The sequence below is a fragment of the Pinus tabuliformis genome, chromosome 7, assembly GCF_031772625.1.
Source record: "Pinus tabuliformis cultivar Carrire ecotype Pingquan chromosome 7, CPIR1, whole genome shotgun sequence".
Taxonomy (NCBI): domain Eukaryota; kingdom Viridiplantae; phylum Streptophyta; class Pinopsida; order Pinales; family Pinaceae; genus Pinus; species Pinus tabuliformis.
The window spans coordinates 770,112,485-770,138,833 of NC_142293.1; the positions used below are offsets into that span (position 1 = coordinate 770,112,485).

General features: G+C 36.8%; 2 protein-coding genes across 2 annotated transcripts; one reads left to right on the forward strand and one right to left on the reverse strand.

Annotated features, from left to right (window-relative positions):
• Positions 1 to 10,335: 10,335 nt before the first annotated feature.
• LOC149249834 (uncharacterized) lies at positions 10,336 to 11,047 on the reverse strand. The gene is made up of 2 exons (XM_089456330.1): positions 10,691 to 11,047; positions 10,336 to 10,585 (listed from the first exon to the last, which is right to left on the reverse strand). The coding sequence occupies exons 1-2, from the start codon at positions 11,005 to 11,007 to the stop codon at positions 10,471 to 10,473; spliced, it is 432 nt and encodes a 143-aa protein (XP_089312456.1). The 5' UTR covers positions 11,008 to 11,047; the 3' UTR covers positions 10,336 to 10,470.
• Positions 11,048 to 11,386: 339 nt separating this feature from the next.
• LOC149249835 (uncharacterized) lies at positions 11,387 to 16,413 on the forward strand. The gene is made up of 6 exons (XM_089453495.1): positions 11,387 to 11,797; positions 12,014 to 13,327; positions 13,811 to 15,309; positions 15,843 to 15,855; positions 15,948 to 16,040; positions 16,195 to 16,413. The coding sequence occupies exons 1-6, from the start codon at positions 11,387 to 11,389 to the stop codon at positions 16,411 to 16,413; spliced, it is 3,549 nt and encodes a 1,182-aa protein (XP_089309621.1).
• The last annotated feature ends 9,936 nt before the right edge of the window (positions 16,414 to 26,349 follow it).

Sequence of the window (26,349 nt, forward strand, 5' to 3'; positions counted from 1 at the left end):
TTAATTGAAATCTGGCCGAAATGTATTTTAAGTCTTTTAAGTTTTAGAACATTGATATAAGAAAACTATAATATAAATAAATCATAATATTAAAATATTCATAGAAAAATACACCTGAATCCCAAGATCAACAACTTTTTATGAGTTTTAAAATGTATATATATTTTAATCTTATACTAATTTTTTTATAATTAATAAAATAATAAAATAAAATAAAATTCTTTTCTTTTTAATAACTAGAAATGCATTATTAAAATCATTTTATTTAAATATAATAGATTTTATTTAGTATCTATTAAATTGGGATAGTTGGTTTGTCAACACCATGTGGATTTATGTGGTTTTGTACCTAGGATTGAAGAAGACATTGAGTGATTTGAACTCCTAAAAATGAGCTAGGCACCAACCTAAAATTTTAGCTGAAATTGGAATAGTAACCTTTTGTTTGAAGCATTGCTATAAGAGTTAACTTAAAATTTTGGTCCAATATCATACTTCAACCCGCACATGTCTACACTATATAATGTGTTTGAATTATATAGGCACAAAATTATTTATATTATATATAAGTTATATGAATTTAAAATGAGAATGGGTACATAATAATTTAGATGTATGATGCATTAAATAAAATAACAAAAAATAAAAATAATAAAAAATATTAATTATAATTAGATAAAAAATATTAAAAAAGTGATTCTATTTTAAATAACAAAAAACAAATTTAATTATATATATATATAACATCTAAAAAATGAATAAGTTAAGTTAAATCTATTTTAATTAAAATATATGAAAAAAATGACCAAACTTGTTAATATGTATTTATTTTAAATATCAAAAATTATATTTAAAATCTTGTTCTTTAAATAAAATAAAAAATATTGAAAAAATAAATGAAATTCATTTTAAAAACAAAAAACAAAAAAACCAGACATATGGGAGGGATCAAATTAGTTAACACCTATTTTTTTCAAATACCAAAAATTGTACTTGAACTTTAGTCCATTATTTGATTGTTTGATATCTCACTTTAAATACGAAAAATTGTACTTAAACTTTCCTCCATTATTTGATTGTTTGATATGCCACTTAAAAGAAAGTTTCACATTTTATAATATATTTAAAGTTTCACATTTTATTTTAAAATATATTTGAATTAGGAAAAAAAATCCATTTAAAAAAATTCAAAATTAAATTAAATAAAAAATATTATAAAAAAATAGATAAACTCCTTCTTAAACTATATATATGAAATAAATAATGTGTTAATATATATTCCTTTAAATATGAAATTTTTTACCCATAATTGTTTGACATCACACTTTGAACCTAAAAAAAATAATGTGTTTGGATTTTATAATACTTTAAATTTATAATTTTTGATATATAATACTTTAAATTTATCAATAGTATTGGTATTAAATATAGTTTATATACAATAGATTATTGTTAATTTTGAGAGTCATTTTAATTAATCCAGTGCCAATGGTTAAAGTACATTTTTGCACATGGGTTCAATTCTCTGAACACTTTTAGGCTGAGGCTTTATTGTTTACCTGGTACAAATACAACATGATCGCATAAAAAAATAAAAATACAATTATTGGAATGAGAAGTTTGAGTTATTAACTTTCCATAATATGAGGTGAGCTACATTTATGCACTTCTTGCAAGGAAAATTTAGGTGCTAATATTCATAAGTAGGCTACTTGATCATTGTTTTCTAAAAGCAAAAGTTCACTAATTTCCATTTTTCAAAAAATTATTTTACCTTAGAAACAACTAAAATTTTATATACACTATATAAATCATTACAAATTTAACTATTTTTACAGAAATAACTTCAAGCATTTTATAGTTTGCATATTAGAAACAAGGAAGATTCTAGACTGCTAATAAACTTTTCGATAAGTTTCCATAAAAAATTCCTTGACTTCTTATCTATATCTATATCTATATCTATATCTATATCTATTTCTATATCTATATCTATATCTATATCTATATCTATATATATATATATATATATATATATATATATATATATATATATATATATATATATATATATATATATATATATATATATATAGATATATATACAATTTAACCACAAATACTTTCATTGGATTCCAACAGAAAAACGCTAAAACATATATTATGTCACAATCCCTTTTTGGGTGTGGTAGTCTAGATGTTATACGATTTGAAGCTTTTTTGGGCATATTTTCTAGTCTAATTTTAAAAACCTTCTATAGTGAATTGTTGGAATCACAAGGGCCCCAATGGTATTTTAGGGTGATGAACCCATATGTGCAATATAAAAAGCATTTTAAAGAACAAAAAATCACAACAATTCTATTTTGGATGTGGGAGTCCAACTATTATAATTTTTGAATATTTACTTGGCACATTTTTCTGTTTAATTTGACCCAATGACTCATTGGAATCGATGTGGGAGTCTAACTATTATAATTTTAGAATATTTTCTTGGAAAATTGTTTGGTATAATTTGACCCAATGATTCATTGGAATCACAAGTTTGAGTTGTTAACTTTCGACAATCCAAACCCGCTAGGGATTTTTAGGTTTGGACTCCATATATGTAGTCAAATATGCTTTTTAAACAACATAACAAAAACTAATTTGACTCGGTTCTAACCAAAAACTCCAAAACTCATAATAATTAGACAATACCTTCTTGGATCATTTATATGTTTTAGATTCACATATGAAATGATTGTCTCTGAAAGGAGTATTAATCTCATTTGGTCAATTAAGAGATATGGGATATGTATGAGTGGATTTGATTGTTAGGAAATATGTATACCAGTATAGATCCATGTTTACCACAAATATACCAGGAGCTCATAAGGATCAAATCTTTTGAGGTGAAAAATTCTTTTAGAGGGAAAATTTTGAATAAAATATTTACACATCTACAAATGTGATCATATTAACGAACTACTAATCCCCATATTAATGAACTACTTCAATCTTACATCCATTTTTCTAGCGTGATATTGCCTAGTTACATTCCACGATCTGTTTTACGATTTGTCTCGAAAACTCTACCATCACTCAATCCTCAACTTACTTAGAGAGCCACAACAGAAGGAGTAGTATTTGGACCTGGTAATGTCACTCATATCACAATAGGGTTTTCTTCATTAACAATCCAAGATGACTGGACTGCAGAATACCATCCAATGTCTCAAAGGTACTTTCCAAGTTGAGAACCTAAAAGATTATCTATTTCTGAGTCAAGTAGAGGACCAGTCATTAGATTAAGGATTGAAACTACATTACCTAAAATCCCTGTTAGAAGTCACTCGCTTAGAAGCCATGATACTTCAGACCTCACTAGGCATTTGGAAAATCAAAAGTATGAATCATCCTCTCAATGTAAATTATGTATTGCCTCTAGAAGTCCAAGTTCTTATAAAAATATTCAAGTCTTTCAAATACCTCAGTGCATCGTGAAAGAGGAACATTTGGAACAACATACAGAATGTCAGGAGTGTCTGCAGATTGCCTCTCTCAGAGATATTAAGTTCATGAGATACAAAATTCCTAGAGAAAAGGAAACGAAATATTTTAAAAAGCTTCTAATCCTAGAATGGAGACTTGCTCCTAGCAATTTTGTACAAAAATTCAAAGATGGGAATGTTGTAGCTGACATAGATTTCCTACATTATAAAAAGTGATAGATGGGAAGCCGCAAGAGATTATAAGGCTTCAGAACTACAATAATTATATCTAACATGTGTAGCACGAAACTTAGATGACCTATTACAAGAAGTGTTGAAGGTACAGTCCCATGTGTAGGAACTCCATTCTAGCTTAGATGATTTGAGTCAAAAAGTGTCTGAGCATTTCCATAAGTTAAAAGATGTAAATATGAAGTTAGAGAAAATTATGGAAGTAGTAGTAGATTTAAAGGTGACTCTCAAGTATTCCGAGTTAGAAGAAGCAATTAATGCAACCAAAGTTTATAGCGAGACATCCTAGCTAGAAGAAAAGAACCTTGAAAATGAAAATACTCCACTATTGTTGAAATGTACATAATCCCATAAATTTTTAATTCGAAAATGTTATTTCTTTTGCTAGAGAAAAATTGGCTTTAGTACAATCACAAATTATATATATATACCACTTGTAATTTTTCATTATGTATGTTTCTTTTTTGTAGGTATAAAATGAATTAAAAGTTACTTGGACATAAAATAGATACATTTCTTAAAATGTTTTAAGTCAAAAAGTATTTCTTTTCAATTGTTTTATATAATGTATAAATACTTCTTTTTAAACTTTTAACTACTTATTTCTCTATAAAGTCGATATAAGATTATGTTCTTTTATATGGTTGAGGTTGAGAGGGAAATATTTTTACTACTTCTCCTTATTATGGTCACTTAGATAGATTATTGATGTTTTCTAATACTTTTAATTAAACAAACCAAACACATATATTCATTTTTATTAATTAAACAAACCAAACACATATATTCATTTTTATCTTTTATTATATCTTATGGTTTTTATTATTATTTAACTAATTTTTTTTTTTTAATTTTAAAAGGGACACATGTCAACTCCAAGTTGAAAGTAGACATACATACACATCTCTCTCATATTGGGTTGTAGAATTAACTTTTAACTACTTTAACATAAGATTCTATTGTTTTATATGCACATTGAAATGTTTGTTTTACGGTTGAAAGTGAGAGTGAATTTTTTTACCACTTCTCCTCAATATGGCCAGAGAGATATTATTGATGATTTATAATAATTTTAGTTAAACAAACCAAACACCTATATGAATTTTTATTATTATTATATATGGTGCTTTTTATTATTATTTCTTTAATTTTAAAACTGATACATGTCAACTCAAAGTTGAAGGGAGACATAATTACACATTTTTCTGATACTGGGTTGTAGAATGAGCCTCTAGGATCAACTAATATAAATCCATCTTAGCGAGAGATCTAGCAAGAGCCGAGAAGGATCAAATCTCTTGAGGTGAAAACTTCTCTTAGAGTGGAAAATTTGAATAAAATTTTTACACCTAGACAAATTTGATCATATATCTATATATAAATTGTAATTTTCATTTTTTATGTTGTATTTTTAATGTATAAAAAGGATAAAAATTTACTTAAGCATAAAATAGTGAGATCTCATTAAAATGTTTTAACTAAAAAAAAAAATAAAAAAAAAAAATCAATTGCTTTATATAATGTATATAGTTTTCTCTATCTTTTAACTAATTTATTTCTCTAAATTGATATAATATTATGTTGTTTTATGTGTATATTGAAATATTTTATTTATGGTTGAAAGTGAGAGAGAAATATTTTTACCACTTCTCCTTAGGATGACCACTAAGATAAATTATTGATGTTTTATAATACTTTAAATTAAACAAACATATTCAGTTTTCTTTTTTAATATAAGTGATGGTTTATATATATATATATATATATATATATATATATATATATATATATATATATATATATATATATGGGAGGCTTCTCTCCAAGCGTTTTGAGCACAGGAATAAAATCTTAAATCAAACTAAATAATTCATTTCTTTAGGTCTGATAGACCAAAGTTTGGTCTCAGTGGATGTTAACCATCATCATCATCATCATCATATAGATTAATTTTAAATGAGGCATGTGTCAACTCCAACTTGAACATGGACATACTTACACCCCTCTGATATATATATATATATATATATATATATATATATATATATATATATATATATATATATATATATATATATATATATATATATATATATCTATCTATCTATCTATCTATCTATCTATATATCTAAAGGGACAAATGTCAACTCCAATTTATGCATCACACATCTCTCTCATACTGGGTTGTATAATGAGCCTCCTCTCATGTCAATAAATTGATTTGATAGTTAAAAATATGTTTTTTTTTAGAGGATTAATAAAAATGGATTTGTTGATTTATATATATACACATATATGAAACATTCTAAAAAACAAGTGTATATACTTTTGTAACTAATCAAATTATTATAATATAAAAATTAAATTATTATTATTAAATAATACTTGCAAGATAAATAATAATATTTAATTTTTATTTTAAATTTAATAATAATAATAATAATAATAATAATAATAATAATAATAATTATTATTATTATTATTATTATTATTATTATTATTATTATTATTATTATTAAGTGATAAGGTAGTCTAAAGTCTGATATAAATTTTTTGGATAGATATTTTTGGTATAAATATTCGGTGGACTCAAAAATCTTAGGGGTCCATGAACCACATTGAAAAAAATAGATTGTATATTGTTAGAATCACAAGTTTGAATTGTTCACTCTACATAATATGGACTTTAGCCAAAAACTATAAAACATATTAGGAAACACTTTTTTCAAAGTGGTCATCTATGTGCTATATGTTTTGATGTTTTTCTACTCTAATTTGCAAAAAAATCTTCTCTAATTTGCAAAAAATAAGGTGGTGATGTGTTGGAACAACAAGGGACTGATTAATACATATATTATATATAATAATAAAAAAAATATTTTAAAGAATAAAAGATCAAAATTTAGTCAAAAATACAAAAACTTCAAATTGTAAAATTCCTTTTTAAAATTTGACCCAATGAATTAAATCACTAGTTGTTATTTTTGCATAATCCCACTACTCTTATTGTTTTTCATGGTAAGTAATCTTATATGTAGTCAAAAACAAACTTTAAACAACAAAATATCACAATTTAACTAAAAGTATTTATAGTAAATTTCACAAAAACTCCAAAACTCATAATAATTACACAATTACACAACACTCTTTTAAATCATTTGTATGTTCTATATTTGAATATTAAATGGTTATCTCTTAAAGTAGTATTGATCTCATTTCATCAATTATATGATTGTTAAGAAATATATATATATATATATATATATATATATATATATATATATATATATAAAGAGGAATCATATAGAATTTTGTAACTAATCAAATTATTACAAGAAAATGTGTCACTTATCCTATAAACAAGAAAGTCTCATAAATTAATTTAAAATTTAACTCTATAACTTTAAAATTATTATTATTATTATTATTATTATTATTTTCAAGTTGGATGCTCCAGGATTTACCTGTGGTGTGAGGAGTAGTGACCGAGGGGCATCTAAGCTCGATTCATGACCTAGGGGCATCTAAGCCATCAAAGTCACCCAGGGATCACACTCGACCTCTGCAACACCATCCCTAAGATGAACGGAGTTTTTTACATGTCTCCTCTCCTAGCACAGGATACAACCACCCCATGTGAGGTTTTATCCTAGGTCACCTTTTTAACGAGGCCTATCCTAAATTACTTGTGCTAGTAAGACTTCACAAAATTAAACTATTATTATTAGATAATACTTGTAACCTAAATAACAATATTTAATTTTGTGATTTTAAAATTGATTTATCACTGTTAAATAGTAATAGTAACTTAAAGTGATGAGGTGCTCTAAAGTCAAATATAATTGAATTTTTTTTATAGTTAAATAAAGTGGTCCAATGTCCACATGTTATCCAACATTCATGTCTCATGAAGCTTCAAAATGATTCCCCAATAGTTTGGTGCCTCCTCATTACCATCGAAATATGAGCCCATTTCAACGCATGCCTTCAAAATATTGTTGTAAGTGTGGTATGCGATATATGGAGGTTCAACCACACCCATAATAAATGTGGGAAGGAGCAGAGGCATGTTTCCCTCATTAACAAGGAGAAGCACGCACACTTAAGGTAAAACATTTTAATGGAATAGGTAGAGAATTGCAGTGGTTTTAACTTAGATAATGAATTTCTAGTCAGTAGAATGTACATTGAAAATTGGTACATTTGATATAGTGTGTGGATCTATTTCTTAGTGGGGCATATAGTCTTGGAGAATGAGTAAATAGTGGGGCATATATTCCTGGAGAATGAGTTTATGAGACTAGGATGATAATCACTTCTTTTTTTTTCTTTTTTTATTTTCTTGTGCATAATTTCAAGTCTAAATATTTAAGCTCATAGAAAATAAACAGGTTCATTGCATAGGTGAAGACATGGAGATGCCACATATCTTGGATAAGGAGGAATTCATCCATCATCTAGATTACCGTTCTACAACGTTGGATCATATTTTGTCTTAGTTAAACAAATAATAGGAAATGGGGCTCGCAGAGGTTTAAGCCTAGTTATTGCTCCTCAATGAGAAGAATTTCCTGCTACAAACTGAAACTGATAGACTACAAACAACTACAAACAATTCTCGATATATTGGACCTCCATATTGCAATACTTGAATCCTTGAGTGCTAAAGGTGTATAAGAAATCATCTTGGGTGAGGACATGAGAAAGGTGTTGAATGTGAATTGACTTACGACCTTGGAAGGAATGAAGGAAGATGTTGAGGTGGCAGAAGTGACCGAGGTCCCTGCTCCAATGCAATTAAGGAAAGATGGTGATAAAATTGTTGATGTTAACCCTAAATTTGGCTTGATTGTAATAACCCTGGTAACTTGTAATTTCCGGTAATTGTTGTGGTAAAAACAATATGGGTGACAGCTTGTTATTAAGACATTATTATTTGTTTAAAGAAAATATAATGAACTATTTTACACATGTGTTGAAAGAATGCTGGCAGCCTCCACAAAGGGGCCTTTTCTATTAAAAGAAAAGAATCAGTTAAGAAACTGAAAGGGAGACAACTGCCTCTCACCCAGAAAGGGGTGGCAAAGGAAAAACCTCTGGGCTGTTAGTGAACAGGCAGAGGCAGATTCCAGAACAGAGAGCAGAGTGTGAATACTGGGTTAAGTCTGGTTGTGACCAGATAACCCTGCACCGTGGTGCTTGAATCTTGGAAAAGGCTGTGGCCTACAAGATAGCTCGGAGGGGAGATCCAGTGCAGTGGATTCTCGAGGTTGGGAGGATAAGAGCTAGATTATTGAAGGTGAACATTACAGCAAAGCGACAGTAGCAGGTTACCAGGTATGCTTATTAGATAGCTTTACTTAAAATCAGGTAATGATAGCATACGGAATATAGTGGTCTAGATTCTTGATTCAGAAAATGAAATGTTAGCAAATACAAGTGCCTGTGTTTATCTTTATAGAAGTGATTACAGGTATATCTAGAGTGTGGTATCTACATATACAGCCGACAGTGAGATTTCTCGTTGACAAGTTGGGAACCACGATTAAATATACAAATGCACTAACTGACATTTTCTTTACCGAAATAAAGAGACACAGATATTTAAGTTAATATTCCTGAGTCTGAGAGTGTAAATAAATATACAGCTATCAGAATAAAAACTTGTTCTTAACGACCGCTTTCAGACTCATAGATGAAATATAAGTTATAACAGAGGTGTGGCATACTGCGGCCAGAATCAAATAAAGAAAGTTCATTATTAGAAACCAGCGAGATACAGAGCATATGCAAGTATAGATATGACGCAATGCATGTAAAGTCACTATGTCTATGAACCTGTGGTATGAGACCATAAATTACTTTTGAAGCTTAACCGATAATAAGAAAGACGGTAGAGCGCTGTGTAACAGCCGGGTCATTAATAAATAAAAAGCCGAATAATTACACTGACAAAGAACATTTAGGTACAGTAGTGCAGGGTAAACCCTCAGATAAACCTCAAACCAACATTAAAACATGAATGTCCCGGTATGCCAAACAAATGAGATGGATGTGCTGTGCGCCAACTATAAACATAAACAATTTACTAAGATGCATTTCTGAATATCGAACTTGAGTAGAAACCCTCATACAAAACCCAGAAAATATAGGCGGTAAGGGTTGGACCTGCTCCCTTTGTTCCGGAAGCAGGCCGTGATGCCTGAGACCGCAACAAATGAATCTTGTCATGATTCCCAAGAAATGAAACCAATACATACGGTAAACATGCCTGTGAAATTATATATAAATATATTAACTTCGTTCAGAGACGATGAACGTCTGTACAAAACTAAGGATAAACTTAAGATGCACGAAAAGATGCAAACATTCCATATTACATTCATTGCCATAAGGCCGTAGAGTAAGGAAAAAATAAATATGTTAACAGGCGTTACAGGTCGGGTAACCCCGGCTCATAGTAATAGCAAGTTTCAAAGAAATATGGACTGTGCATTGTGTAAAGCAAATCCTTTATATAAACGACTGTAAAACAACATGACCAAATATCAAAACCCTCGGTTGGCCTGTGGCCATAAACCGACAACTTCTAAATCCCAAGGGTTTGTAAAGTACAGAATCGGCCAAGAATGCCGCCTGTGAATAACATCAAGTCTCGAAACCAGAGTAACAGACCTGGGCACATAAATACCGTGCATCAGCTCCGTCGGTCATTAACAACCGCCAAACATTCATTCCAAGCTGACTAAATGTCTAGACATACTACTGAGAAGGGATTACCCGAAAGGAATGCAGGTCGATCAGAAGATCCCTCGGATGGTCGACGCCATGGAAGCCAAACCCTTCTGCACGGCACCGCACTGTGTAAATCATCAAAGTATGGAGGTAAACGTTAGAACCTGAGAGAGAGTAGATGCCATGAATTAACCGTAAGCTGTAACATTTTACCATAGATAAGAAGATACCTGTGCGAGCAGCAGAGTGGTATGGTGGTGGAGTCTGTCGGAAAACCTGTGTATGCATAATGTGCAAATGAGCCAGAACCGAAGAACTCGGTAAACTTATATGTCAACCAAACCCTAAGGTCATTTTTCACCGTCCGATCTGGAGACACAATCTTCATCGTTCGTTTGGGCGGGAGCATGGCACGTTTATCGAATGCACAAACCGTAGAATGGTCACATGGCTCCACATGGCCTGCAGCCACCTGGCCATGACCGTTCACCATGTGGCGCTGGAGTTTAATGACCATCCGGACGAGGGAAAACCAATGCACCAGCATGCGTTGAGTTATTAAAAAGTTAATGTATAGTAAGACCACATACGAGGTGTAACATATGTTAAAGAATATCGATTAAGGTGTGTGAGCCATAAATCATAATCCACGTTTATACAAAGTCATATACTCGTGCGAAACAAATGTATCCTAACCATGGTAAAATGGAAGGTAGGACATAACAAATTTTTTATGGTAAAAGTAGCAGGGTCGTGACAATGTGGTATCAGAGCGAGGTTTCAAAAACTGAGACCTCTGGAACAGCAACAAGAACAGAAAGAACAATTATCTTATATATGTATACAATACAATGTCATTAATCATGTCTTTTTGTGTATATCAGGAACATATTGAGACATTCCACAGCTGACAGTTATACAATAAGATGGAGGAAATGCCGGGAGCTGGTGGCATTCCACCAGACAACACAGGACTGTGGGTTCAGCTTGGTGCTGAGACACGCAGTGCTAATCAGGCAATACTTCAAACCGTTCAAGAACTGAAGGGTGAAATGGCACGCTTGCGAGAAGACAATGCACGATTAACTATGGAACAGGAAAGAATATTGAAGAGCTTGTCGGTAAAACAAAATCCACCCTTACCCAGTCCCAGTGCAGAACAGCAAAGGGGCACTGAGGAGCGGAATTATGCTCCTGAAATTTCAGAAGAGCGGGAAGACCATTCTGATAACGTGCAAGAGCAGCAGGCTACCAAGAGACAGAGAACAGAACTACAGGGGGAATTTCGAAAAATCAAACCCCCACTCTTTGATGGAGAACAGGAGGAAGCAGCAGAAGCATGGCTGATTAATATTAATAAATATTTTCAGCTGTACGAATATGATCAAAATCTGAAGGCACGGTTGGCTATATTCCAGTTGCAAGGCAAAGCCACCTTGTGGTGGGAAGAAATTAAAATTGTGAAGGGGGTAAGTGAGCAAAGCATAACCTGGGAAAAGTTTCAGAAATATTTTAAGGAGAGGTATTTAACTGAGCGCTTTTATGATGAGAAGGCGCGAGAATTTCATGATTTACGACTAGGACAACAATCCATGGATGAATTCATAAATCGCTTTACCTCTCTACTGCGTTATGTGCCCTACATAAAGGAAGAGAAAGCCAAGGTGCAGAGATTTGTGAGTAGTTTGCCAGCCTATATCAGGGAACGAATTGAGTTTGACAACCCCCGAACTATGGATGAGGCAATTAGGAAGGCCAGAATTTGTTACCAGCAGCACAAACAGAAGGGAGAAATTCCAAGCAGGAAATGGAATGAGAGAAAAGGTAGCAAAAATGCTGGAAACAACAAAGGCAGTCACGGAAATGGTGGCAAGGGGGCTGGAAAAGGACAGTTTAACAGAAGCACGAGTAAGGGAACTTTCCGGCCTAAGCCAAACGAAAGCAGGATTAGTGAACCCCCTGCTAAATCAGAGGTTGAAGGAACCAGACCACCAGTTCAATGCTGGGTATGTGAGGGACCGCACTATGCTAGGAACTGTCCGCAGCGTAAAAGAACTGATCAGATATCTCAAATCCATGAAGCTTCCACTGTAGGTGACGTGGCACGCAGTGTACCAAGGATCAATGCAGCATTAGAAGACCGGCAAGCGGAATATCAACCTTCCATGGTGGAATTCGAAGGTAAGATCTCAAACCTTTCTGTAGCTGTACTTATTGATCCAGGGGCTACGTTAAGTTACGTTAGTCCAAAAGTAGTGGAACATTGTAAGCTACCATCAGAAAAGTTTAAAAACCCATGGTTGGTCCAGCTGGCTACGGGGGCCAAAAGGCGGGTTTTAGCTAAAGTTAATAACTGTTCTTTTAGTATAGCTGGACAGCCCGTAAAGGCAGATTTGAATGTACTTCCGTTAGGTTCCTATGACATTCTTATTGGTATGGACTGGCTGGAGAAGCACTGGTCGTTGGTGAATTGTAAAACCAAGACCATATACTACAAGGATGATTTGGAACAGCAGCAGGAGTTGCAGGGAATTAAACGTCCTGTTCAGATTCGACCTATAACTGCAACACAACTAGCTAAGTGTATTAGAAAGAAATGTCAAATCTATGCCATACAGGTTGGCTATGCGAATCAAAAAGATAAGATGTCTGCATTAAGTGACATACCAGTAGTGCAGGAATTTACAGACGTCTTTCCTGAAGAGATTCCGGGTCTGCCTCCAAGAAGGGACATAGATTTCACTATAGAGTTGGTACCAGGGGCAGCTCCAGTATCGAGGGCACCATACCGGATGAGCATACCAGAGTTGACGGAATTGAAGTTGCAGCTCCAGGAATTGCTAGATAAGCAGTACATTCGACCTAGTGTATCACCTTGGGGAGCTCCAGTATTGTTCGTGAAGAAGAAGGATGGGACCTTTCGCATGTGCATAGATTACCGACAGCTGAATAAGCTCACGGTCAAAAACAAGTATCCTCTACCCAGAATAGATGAACTTTTTGATCAGGTGAAAGGAGCAAAGGTGTTTTCCAAAATTGATCTGCGATCTGGTTATCATCAGATCAGGATCAAGGATGAGGACATTGCCAAAACTGCTTTCCGAACACGCTACGGGCACTACGAATTCGTAGTGCTACCTTTTGGTTTAACCAATGCGCCAGCCACCTTTATGTGCATGATGAATAGCGTGTTTCACCAGTTTTTGGACAAGTTTGTACTGATATTCATTGATGACATTTTGATATATTCTCGTTCCCAGCAGGAACATGAGGAGCACCTTAGATTGGTGTTGCAAACTCTTCGGGAGCATCAGCTTTATGCTAAATTTAGCAAATGTGATTTCTTTAAGGAAGAAATTCAATATTTGGGTCATGTGATTACAAATGAGGGAATTGCGGTTGATCCCGAGAAGATAAAATCTATTATGGAGTGGCCTACACCCAAGGATGTTTCGGACATCAGGTCCTTCATGGGATTAGCTGGTTATTACAGGAGATTTGTGGAAGGCTTTTCGAGAATAGCCTATCCTATTACCTCATTACAAAAGAAAGGAAGGGCGTTTAAGTGGACAGCAGAATGTCAGCAGAGTTTTGATCGTTTGAAACACCTACTCACCACCGCACCCATCTTAAGAATCGCAGATCCTAATAAGGATTACGTGGTGTGCACTGATGCAAGCAAAGAGGGCGTGGGGGGAGTATTGATGCAGGAAGGGCGGGTAATAGCCTATGAATCTAGGAAATTAAAAGAACATGAACAGAAATACTCTGCATACGATTTAGAATTAACTGCTGTAATTCATGCCCTTAAAATGTGGCGACATTATCTTCTCGGAAAGAAATTTCTGCTGTTAACCGACCATCATAGCCTAACGCATTATTTCAATCAGCCCACTTTGAACGCGAGACAAGGTCGTTGGGCAGATTTTCTAAGTGGGTTTGACTTCGAAATAAAACATTTAAAGGGCAAAGAAAATCGGGTAGCAGATGCCTTAAGTCGAAAAGTTCATAATTTATGTGAACTTTCAGCCAGCCGGTGGCAGAGTTCGCTGGTTGAACAAATAAGAACAGCAGCGCACAACGACTCAGAATATCAGCATTTGAAAGTGCAGGTACAGCAAGCTGATCATGACAAGTTACAGCAAGGGTATACATTGGATAACACTGGGATGCTGTATCTCAATGGAAAAATGTATGTACCCAACTCCGGTGACCTTAAGAAGCTGATCTTAGATGAATTCCACATCAGCCATTATGCCGGTCATCCAGGATATCAAAAGTTGGTTATGGCACTCAAAAAAGAGTATTACTGGCCTGGAATGAAAAGGCAAGTGGTGGAATATTTGGCAAAATGTTTGGAGTGCCAGCAAATTAAGGCTGAACACCAACACCCAGCGGGACTGTTACAGCCCCTACCTATTCCGGAATGGAAATGGGAAACCATCTCCATGGATTTTATAACTAGTTTACCACGAACGAAGAAGGGTAATGATTCTATTATGGTTGTAGTTGATAAACTAAGTAAAGCAGCACACTTTATACCCGTACAGTCTACTTACAAGGCGGTACAAATTGCGCATCTCTTTATGCAGAATGTGTTCCGCCTGCATGGAATGCCAAAGGTAATCATATCGGACCGTGATGTGAAGTTCACCTCCACTTTCTGGAAAACATTGTTTGCTGAGTTGGGCACCCAGCTGAATTTTAGTACAGCATATCATCCACAAACCGATGGACAAACTGAGCGTGTCAATCAGGTATTGGAAGATATGCTGAGGGCAAATGTGATGCTCAAGCCTACTCAGTGGGAAGAATATTTGCATTTGATTGAATTTGCCTACAATAATGGGTATCACACCTCCACCCAGCTAAGTCCCTTTGAGGTTTTGTATGGGCGAAAATGCCGCACACCCTCGGGTTGGAGTGGGGTAGAGGATAAATTGAATTTGGGTCCAGAAATGTTAAAGGACATGGAAGATATGGTAAAGAAAGTACGAGCAAATCTAAAGGCTGCACAAGACAGACAGAAAAGTTTCGCAGACAAGAAAAGAAGATTTGCAGAATATAAAGTGGGTGATCATGTATTTGTAAGGATTCAAACTAGAAGAAGCGCACTGCAGTGGAGCGGGTGCGCTAAACTAGCTCCCCGATATTTCGGACCATTTCAGATTCTCGCTAGAGTAGGGCCGGTGGCCTACCAACTTGCTTTACCCAGCCACATTAGGATTCACAATGTGTTTCATGTTTCTGTCCTAAAGAAATATGTGTATGACCCTAGACATGTTATCCAATGGCAAGATGTACGGGTAAGAATTGATCCGATTGGGTTTAATTATACAACTATACTTAATGAGAAATTGATTAAGTGCTGGTTGTTTGCAGGTCGAACCGGAAGGCGGGGTCCTAGTCGAACCACAGAGCATTCTCGACCGGAGAGAAGTGCAGCTGCGGAAACGGGCTATTACCCAAATTAAGGTGCTGTGGCAGCATTATGGCCCTGAGGAGGCTACGTGGGAAGACGAGGAACTTTTCAGAAAAGCCTATCCAAATTTATTTGATAAGAATGGACATCGGGACGATGTCCAATCCTAGGGGGGGAAGATGTAATAACCCTGGTAACTTGTAATTTCCGGTAATTGTTGTGGTAAAAACAATATGGGTGACAGCTTGTTATTAAGACATTATTATTTGTTAAAAGAAAATATAATGAACTATTATACACATGTGTTGAAAGAATGATGGCAGCCTCAACAAAGGGGCCTTTTCTATTAAAAGAAAAGAATCAGTTAAGAAACTGAAGAGGAGACAACTGCCTCTCACCCAGAAAGGGGTGGAAAGGAAAAACCTCTGGGCTGTTAGGGAACAGGCAGAGGAGACTCCAGAGGAGAGAGCAGAGTGTGAATACTGGGTTAAGTCTGGTTGTGACCAGATAACCCTGCACCGTGGTGCTTGAATCTTGGAAAAGGCTGTGGCCTACAAGATAGCTCGGAGGGGAGATCCAGTGCAGTGGATTCTCGAGGTTGGGAGGATAAGAGCTAGATTACTGCAGGTGAACCTTACAGTAAGAGCGACAGTAGCAGATTACCAGGTATGCTCATTAGATAGATTTACTTAAGAATCAGGTAATGATAGCATATGGAATATAATGGTCTAGATTCTTGATTTAGAAAAAGAAATGTTAGCAAATACAAGTGCCTGTGTTTATCTTTATGGAGGTGATTACAGGTATATCTAGAGTGTGGTATCTACATATACAGCCGACAGTGAGATTTCTCGTTGACAAGTTGGGAACCACGATTAAATATACATATGCACTAACTGACATTTTCTTTACCAAAATAAAAGAGACACAGATATTTAAGTTAATATTCCTGAGTCAGAGGGTGTAAAATAAATATACAGCTATCAGAATAAAAACCTTATTTCAGACTCATAGATGAAATATAAGTTATAACAGAGGTGTGGCATAACGCGGCCAGAACCAAATAAAGAAAGTTCATTATTAAAAACCAGCAAGATACAGAGCATACGCAAGTATATACGAAGCAATATATGTATAGTCACAATGCCTATGGACCTGTGGTGTGAGACCATATTTACTTTTGAAGCTTAACCGATGATAAGAAAGACGGTAGAGCACTGTATAACAGCCAGGTCACTAATAAATAAGAAGCCGTATAACTAAACTGACAAAGAACATTTTAGGTGCAGTAGTGAAGGGTAAACCCTCAGATAAACCTCAAACCAACATTAAATCATGAATGTCATGGTATGCCAAACAAATGAGATAGAAATGCTGTGCGCCAGCTATAAACATAAATAATTAAATAGGATGCATTTCTTAATATCGAACTTGAGGTGAAACCCTCATGCAAAACCAGTGAATATAGGCGGTGAGGGTTGGACCTGCTTCCTTTGCTCCAGAAGCAGGCCGTGATTCCTGAGACCGCAACAAATGAACCATGATATGATTCCCATGAAATGAAGCAAATAAATACAGTAACACATGCCTGAGAAATTACATATAAATATATTAACTTCGTTCAAGAGACGATGAACGTCTGTACAAAACCATGGATAACCTTAAGATGACAGAAATGGCGCAAACATTCCATAATACAACCATTGCTATAAAGCCGTAGAGTAAAGTAAAAATTAATATGTTAAGCAGGCGTTACAGGTTGGGTAAACCCCGGCTCATAGTAACAGCAAGCCTCAAAGAAATATGGAACTGTATAACGTTGCAATACAAATCCTATTATATAAATGTCTGTAAAATAACATGACCAGTATATCAAAACCCTCGGTTGGCCTGTGGCCATAAACCGACAAACTTTTAATCCCAGGGGTTTGTAAAGTACAGAATCGGCCAAGAATGCCGCCTGTGAATAACATCAAGTCTCGAAACCAGAGTAACAGACCTGGGCACATAAATACCGTGCATCAGCTCCGTCGGTCATTAACAACCGCCAAACATTCATTCCAAGCTGACTAAATGTCTAGACATACTACTGAGAAGGGATTACCCGAAAGGAATGCAGGTCGATCAGAAGATCCCTCGGATGGTCGACGCCATGGAAGCCAAACCCTTCTGCACGGCACCGCACTGTGTAAATCATCAAAGTATGGAGGTAAACGTTAGAACCTGAGAGAGAGTAGATGCCATGAATTAACCGTAAGCTGTAACATTTTACCATAGATAAGAAGATACCTGTGCGAGCAGCAGAGTGGTATGGTGGTGGAGTCTGTCGGAAAATCGGTGGATGCATAATGCGCAAATGAGCCAGAACCGAAGAACTCGGTAAACTTATATGTCAACCAAACCCTAAAGTCATTTTGCGCCGTCCGATCTGGAGACATGATCTTCATCGTCCGTTTGGGCGGGAGCATGGCACATTTATCGAATGCACAAACCGTAGAGTGGTCACATGGCTCCACATGGCTTACAGCCACCTGGCCATGACCGTCCACCATGTGGCGCTATAGATTAATGACCATCCGGATGAGGGAAAACCAATGCACCAGGATGCGTTGGATTAACATAAAGTTAATGCATAGTAAGATTACATACGAGGTGTAATATATGTCAAAGAATATCGATTAAGGTGTATGAACCATAAGCCATAATCCACGTTTATACAAAGTCATATACTCGTGCGAAACAAATGTATCCTAACCATGGTAAATTGGAAGATAGGACATAATAAAAAAAAAATTTGTATGGTAAAAGTAGCGGGGTCGTGACAATGTGGTATCAGAGCAAAGTTCCAAAACTGAGACCTCTGGAACAGCAACAAGAACAGAAAGAACAATCATCTTATATATGTATACAATACAATGTCATTAATCATGTCTTTTTGTGTATACCAGGAACATATTGAGACATTCAACAGCTGACAGTTATACAGTAAGATGGAGGAAATGCCGGGAGCTGGCGGCATTCCACCAGACAACACAGGACTGTGGGTTCAGCTTGGTGCTGAGACACGCAGTGCTAATCAGGCAATACTTCAAACAGTTCAAGAACTGAAGGGTGAAATGGCACGCTTGCGAGAAGACAATGCACGATTAACCATGGAACAGGAAAGAATATTGAAGAGCTTGTCGGAAAAACAAAATCCACCCTTACCCAGTCCCAGTGCAGAACAGCAAAGGGGCACTGAGGAGCGGAATTATGCTCCTGAAATTTCAGAAGAGCGGGAAGACCATTCTGATAACGTGCAAGAGCAGCAGGCTACCAAGAGACAGAGAACAGAACTACAGGGGGAATTTCGAAAAATCAAACCCCCACTCTTTGATGGAGAACAGGAGGAAGCAGCAGAAGCATGGCTGATTAATATTAATAAATATTTTCAGCTGTACAAATATGATCAAAATCTGAAGGCACGGTTGGCTATATTCCAGTTGCAAGGCAAAGCCACCTTGTGGTGGGAAGAGATTAAAATTGTAAAGGGGGTAAGTGAGCAAAGCATAACCTGGGAAAAGTTTCAGAAATATTTTAAGGAGAGGTATTTAACCGAGCGCTTCTATGATGAGAAGGCGCGAGAATTTCATGATTTATGACTAGGACAACAATCCATGGATGAATTCATAAATCGCTTTACCTCTCTATTGCGTTATGTGCCCTACATAAAGGAAGAGAAAGCCAAGGTGCAGAGGTTTGTGAGTAGTTTGCCAGCCTATATCAGAGAGCGAATTGAGTTTGACAACCCCCGAACTATGGATGAGGCAATTAGGAAGGCCAGAATTTGCTACCAGCAGCACAAACAAAAGGGAGAAATTCCCAGCAGAAAATGGAATGAGAGAAAAGGTAGCAGAAATGCTGGAAACAACAAAGGCAGCCACGGAAATGGTGGCAAAGGGGCTGGAAAAGGACAGTTTAACAGAAGCACGAGTAAGGGAACTTTCCGGCCTAAGCCAAACGAGAGCAGGATTAGTGAACCCCCTGCTAAATCAGAGGTTGAAGGAACCAGACCACCAGTTCAATGCTGGGTATGTGAGGGACCGCACTATGCTAGGAACTGTCCGCAGCGTAAAAGAACTGATCAGATATCTCAAATCCATGAAGCTTCCACTGTAGGTGACGTGGCACGCAGTGTACCAAGGATCAATGCAGCATTAGAAGACCGGCAAGCGGAATATCAACCTTCCATGGTGGAATTCGAAGGTAAGATCTCAAACCTTTCTGTAGCTGTACTTATTGATCCAGGGGCTACGTTAAGTTACGTTAGTCCAAAAGTAGTGGAACATTGTAAGCTACCATCAGAAAAGTTTAAAAACCCATGGTTGGTCCAGCTGGCTACGGGGGCCAAAAGGCGGGTTTTAGCTAAAGTTAATAACTGTTCTTTTAGTATAGCTGGACAGCCCGTAAAGGCAGATTTGAATGTACTTCCGTTAGGTTCCTATGACATTCTTATCGGTATGGATTGGCTGGAGAAGCATTGGTCGCTGGTGAATTGTAAAACCAAGACCATATACTACAAGGATGATTTGGAACAGCAGCAGGAGTTGCAGGGAATTAAACGTCCTGTTCAGATTCGACCTATAACTGCAACACAACTAGCTAAGTGTATTAGAAAGAAATGTCAAATCTATGCCATACAGGTTGGCTATGCGAATCAAAAAGATAAGATGTCTGCATTAAGTGACATACCAGTAGTGCAGGAATTTACAGACGTCTTTCCTGAAGAGATTCCGGGTCTGCCTCCAAGAAGGGACATAGATTTCACTATAGAGTTGGTACCAGGGGCAGCTCCAGTATCGAGGGCACCATACCGGATGAGCATACCAGAGTTGACGGAATTGAAGATGCAGCTCCAGGAACTGCTGGATAAGCAGTACATTCGACCTAGTGTATCACCCTGGGGAGCTCCAGTATTGTTCGTGAAGAAGAAGGATGGGACCTTTCGTATGTGCATAGATTACCGACAGCTGAATAAGCTCACGGTCAAAAACAAGTACCCTCTACCCAGAATAGATGAACTTTTTGATCAGGTGAAAGGAGCAAAGGTGTTTTCCAAAATTGATCTGCGATCTGGTTATCATCAGATCAGGATCAAGGATGAGGACATTGCCAAAACTGCTTTCCGAACACGCTACGGGCACTACGAATTCGTAGTGCTACCTTTTGGTTTAACCAATGCGCCAGCCACCTTTATGTGCATGATGAATAGCGTGTTTCACCAGTTTTTGGACAAGTTTGTACTGATATTCATTGATGACATTTTGATATATTCTCGTTCCCAGCAGGAACATGAGGAGCACCTTAGATTGGTGTTGCAAACTCTTCGGGAGCATCAGCTTTATGCTAAATTTAGCAAATGTGATTTCTTTAAGGAAGAAATTCAATATTTGGGTCATGTGATTACAAATGAGGGAATTGCGGTTGATCCCGAGAAGATAAAATCTATTATGGAGTGGCCTACACCCAAGGATGTTTCGGACATCAGGTCCTTCATGGGATTAGCTGGTTATTACAGGAGATTTGTGGAAGGCTTTTCGAGAATAGCCTATCCTATTACCTCATTACAAAAGAAAGGAAGGGCGTTTAAGTGGACAGCAGAATGTCAGCAGAGTTTTGATCGTTTGAAACACCTACTCACCACCGCACCCATCTTAAGAATCGCAGATCCTAATAAGGATTACGTGGTGTGCACTGATGCAAGCAAAGAGGGCGTGGGGGGAGTATTGATGCAGGAAGGGCGGGTAATAGCCTATGAATCTAGGAAATTAAAAGAACATGAACAGAAATACTCTGCATACGATTTAGAATTAACTGCTGTAATTCATGCCCTTAAAATGTGGCGACATTATCTTCTCGGAAAGAAATTTCTGCTGTTAACCGACCATCATAGCCTAACGCATTATTTCAATCAGCCCACTTTGAACGCGAGACAAGGTCGTTGGGCAGATTTTCTAAGTGGGTTTGACTTCGAAATAAAACATTTAAAGGGCAAAGAAAATCGGGTAGCAGATGCCTTAAGTCGAAAAGTTCATAATTTATGTGAACTTTCAGCCAGCCGGTGGCAGAGTTCGCTGGTTGAACAAATAAGAACAGCAGCGCACAACGACTCAGAATATCAGCATTTGAAAGTGCAGGTACAGCAAGCTGATCATGACAAGTTACAGCAAGGGTATACATTGGATAACACTGGGATGCTGTATCTCAATGGAAAAATGTATGTACCCAACTCCGGTGACCTTAAGAAGCTGATCTTAGATGAATTCCACATCAGCCATTATGCCGGTCATCCAGGATATCAAAAGTTGGTTATGGCACTCAAAAAAGAGTATTACTGGCCTGGAATGAAAAGGCAAGTGGTGGAATATTTGGCAAAATGTTTGGAGTGCCAGCAAATTAAGGCTGAACACCAACACCCAGCGGGACTGTTACAGCCCCTACCTATTCCGGAATGGAAATGGGAAACCATCTCCATGGATTTTATAACTAGTTTACCACGAACGAAGAAGGGTAATGATTCTATTATGGTTGTAGTTGATAAACTAAGTAAAGCAGCACACTTTATACCCGTACAGTCTACTTACAAGGCGGTACAAATTGCGCATCTCTTTATGCAGAATGTGTTCCGCCTGCATGGAATGCCAAAGGTAATCATATCGGACCGTGATGTGAAGTTCACCTCCACTTTCTGGAAAACATTGTTTGCTGAGTTGGGCACCCAGCTGAATTTTAGTACAGCATATCATCCACAAACCGATGGACAAACTGAGCGTGTCAATCAGGTATTGGAAGATATGCTGAGGGCAAATGTGATGCTCAAGCCTACTCAGTGGGAAGAATATTTGCATTTGATTGAATTTGCCTACAATAATGGGTATCACACCTCCACCCAGCTAAGTCCCTTTGAGGTTTTGTATGGGCGAAAATGCCGCACACCCTCGGGTTGGAGTGGGGTAGAGGATAAATTGAATTTGGGTCCAGAAATGTTAAAGGACATGGAAGATATGGTAAAGAAAGTACGAGCAAATCTAAAGGCTGCACAAGACAGACAGAAAAGTTTCGCAGACAAGAAAAGAAGATTTGCAGAATATAAAGTGGGTGATCATGTATTTGTAAGGATTCAAACTAGAAGAAGCGCACTGCAGTGGAGCGGGTGCGCTAAACTAGCTCCCCGATATTTCGGACCATTTCAGATTCTCGCTAGAGTAGGGCCGGTGGCCTACCAACTTGCTTTACCCAGCCACATTAGGATTCACAATGTGTTTCATGTTTCTGTCCTAAAGAAATATGTGTATGACCCTAGACATGTTATCCAATGGCAAGATGTACGGGTAAGAATTGATCCGATTGGGTTTAATTATACAACTATACTTAATGAGAAATTGATTAAGTGCTGGTTGTTTGCAGGTCGAACCGGAAGGCGGGGTCCTAGTCGAACCACAGAGCATTCTCGACCGGAGAGAAGTGCAGCTGCGGAAACGGGCTATTACCCAAATTAAGGTGCTGTGGCAGCATTATGGCCCTGAGGAGGCTACGTGGGAAGACGAGGAACTTTTCAGAAAAGCCTATCCAAATTTATTTGATAAGAATGGACATCGGGACGATGTCCAATCCTAGGGGGGGAAGATGTAATAACCCTGGTAACTTGTAATTTCCGGTAATTGTTGTGGTAAAAACAATATGGGTGACAGCTTGTTATTAAGACATTATTATTTGTTAAAAGAAAATATAATGAACTATTATACACATGTGTTGAAAGAATGATGGCAGCCTCCACAAAGGGGCCTTTTCTATTAAAAGAAAAGAATCAGTTAAGAAACTGAACAGGAGACAACTGCCTCTCACCCAGAAAGGGGTGGAAAAGGAAAAACCTCTGGGCTGTTAGGGAACAGGCAGAGGCGGACTCCAGAGGAGAGAGCAGAGTGTGAATACTGGGTTAAGTCTGGTTATGACCAGATAACCCTGCACCGTGGTGCTTGAATCTTGAAAAAGGCTGTGGCCTACAAGATAGCTCGGAGGGGAGATCCAGTGTAGTGGATTCTCGAGGTTGGGAGGATAAGAGCTAGATTACTGCAGGTGAACATTACAGCAAAGCGACAGTAGCAGATTACCAGGTACGCTTATTAGATAGCTTTACTTAAAATCAGGTAATGATTGCATATGGAATATAATGGTCTAGATTCTTGATTTAGAAAAAGAAATGTTAGCAAATACAAGTGCCTGTGTTTATCTTTATGGAGGTGATTACAGGTATATTTAAAGTGTGGTATTTATATATACAGTCGACAGTGAGACTTCTCGTTGACAAGATGGAAACCATGATTAAATATACAAATGCACTAACTGACATTTTCTTTACCGAAATAAACAGACACAGATATACGAGTTAATATTCCTGAGTCTGAGAGTGTAAATAAATATACAGCTAACAGAATAAAATCTTGTTCTTAACGACCGCGTACAGACTCATAGATGAAATATAAGTTATAACAGAGGTGTGGCATACTGCGGCCAGAATCAAATAAAGAAAGTTCATTATTAGAAACCAGCGAGATACAGAGCATATGCAAGTATAGATATGACGCAATGCATGTAAAGTCACTATGTCTATGAACCTGTGGTATGAGACCATAAATTACTTTTGAAGCTTAACCGATAATAAGAAAGACGGTAGAGCGCTGTGTAACAGCCGGGTCATTAATAAATAAAAAGCCGAATAATTACACTGACAAAGAACATTTAGGTACAGTAGTGCAGGGTAAACCCTCAGATAAACCTCAAACCAACATTAAAACATGAATGTCCCGGTATGCCAAACAAATGAGATGGATGTGCTGTGCGCCAACTATAAACATAAACAATTTACTAAGATGCATTTCTGAATATCGAACTTGAGTAGAAACCCTCATACAAAACCCAGAAAATATAGGCGGTAAGGGTTGGACCTGCTCCCTTTGTTCCGGAAGCAGGCCGTGATGCCTGAGACCGCAACAAATGAATCTTGTCATGATTCCCAAGAAATGAAACCAATACATACGGTAAACATGCCTGTGAAATTATATATAAATATATTAACTTCGTTCAGAGACGATGAACGTCTGTACAAAACTAAGGATAAACTTAAGATGCACGAAAAGATGCAAACATTCCATATTACATTCATTGCCATAAGGCCGTAGAGTAAGGAAAAAATAAATATGTTAACAGGCGTTACAGGTCGGGTAACCCCGGCTCATAGTAATAGCAAGTTTCAAAGAAATATGGACTGTGCATTGTGTAAAGCAAATCCTTTATATAAACGACTGTAAAACAACATGACCAAATATCAAAACCCTCGGTTGGCCTGTGGCCATAAACCGACAAACTTTTAATCCCAAGGGTTTGTAAAGTACAGAATCGGCCAAGAATGCCGCCTGTGAATAACATCAAGTCTCGAAACCAGAGTAACAGACCTGGGCACATGAATATCGTGCATCAGCTCCGTCGGTCATTAACAACCGCCAAACATTCATTCCAAGCTGACTAAATGTCTAGACATACTACTGAGAAGGGATTACCCGAAAGGAATGCAGGTCGATCAGAAGATTCCTCGGATGGTCGACGCCATGGAAGCCAAACCCTTCTGCACGGCACCGCACTGTGTAAATCATCAAAGCATGGAGGTAAACGTTAGAACCTGAGAGAGAGTAGATGCCATGAATTAACCGTAAGCTGTAACATTTTACCATAGATAAGAAGATACCTGTGCGAGCAGCAGAGTGGTATGGTGGTGGAGTCTGTCGGAAAACCTGTGTATGCATAATGCGCAAATGAGCCAGAACCGAAGAACTCGGTAAACTTATATGTCAACCAAACCCTAAGGTCATTTTTCACCGTCCGATCTGGAGACACAATCTTCATCGTTCGTTTGGGCGGGAGCATGGCACGTTTATCGAATGCACAAACCGTAGAGTGGTCACATGGCTCCACATGGCTTACAGCCACCTGGCCATGACCGTCCACCATGTGGCGCTATAGATTAATGACCATCCGGATGAGGGAAAACCAATGCACCAGGATGCGTTGGATTAACATAAAGTTAATGCATAGTAAGATTACATACGAGGTGTAATATATGTCAAAGAATATCGATTAAGGTGTATGAACCATAAGCCATAATCCACGTTTATACAAAGTCATATACTCGTGCGAAACAAATGTATCCTAACCATGGTAAATTGGAAGATAGGACATAATAAAAAAAAATTTTGTATGGTAAAAGTAGCGGGGTCGTGACATTGATCAATGTAGGTTATTTCACTATTTTTTTTCAAATTATGTATTTCAAATATGTACTAGTTGTAAGAGTATTGTAAGGTTTTAGATGATATAAATTAAGATTCACAGTATGCAGGAAGTGTAGTAGTGAAAAGCGTATTTTTGAACATG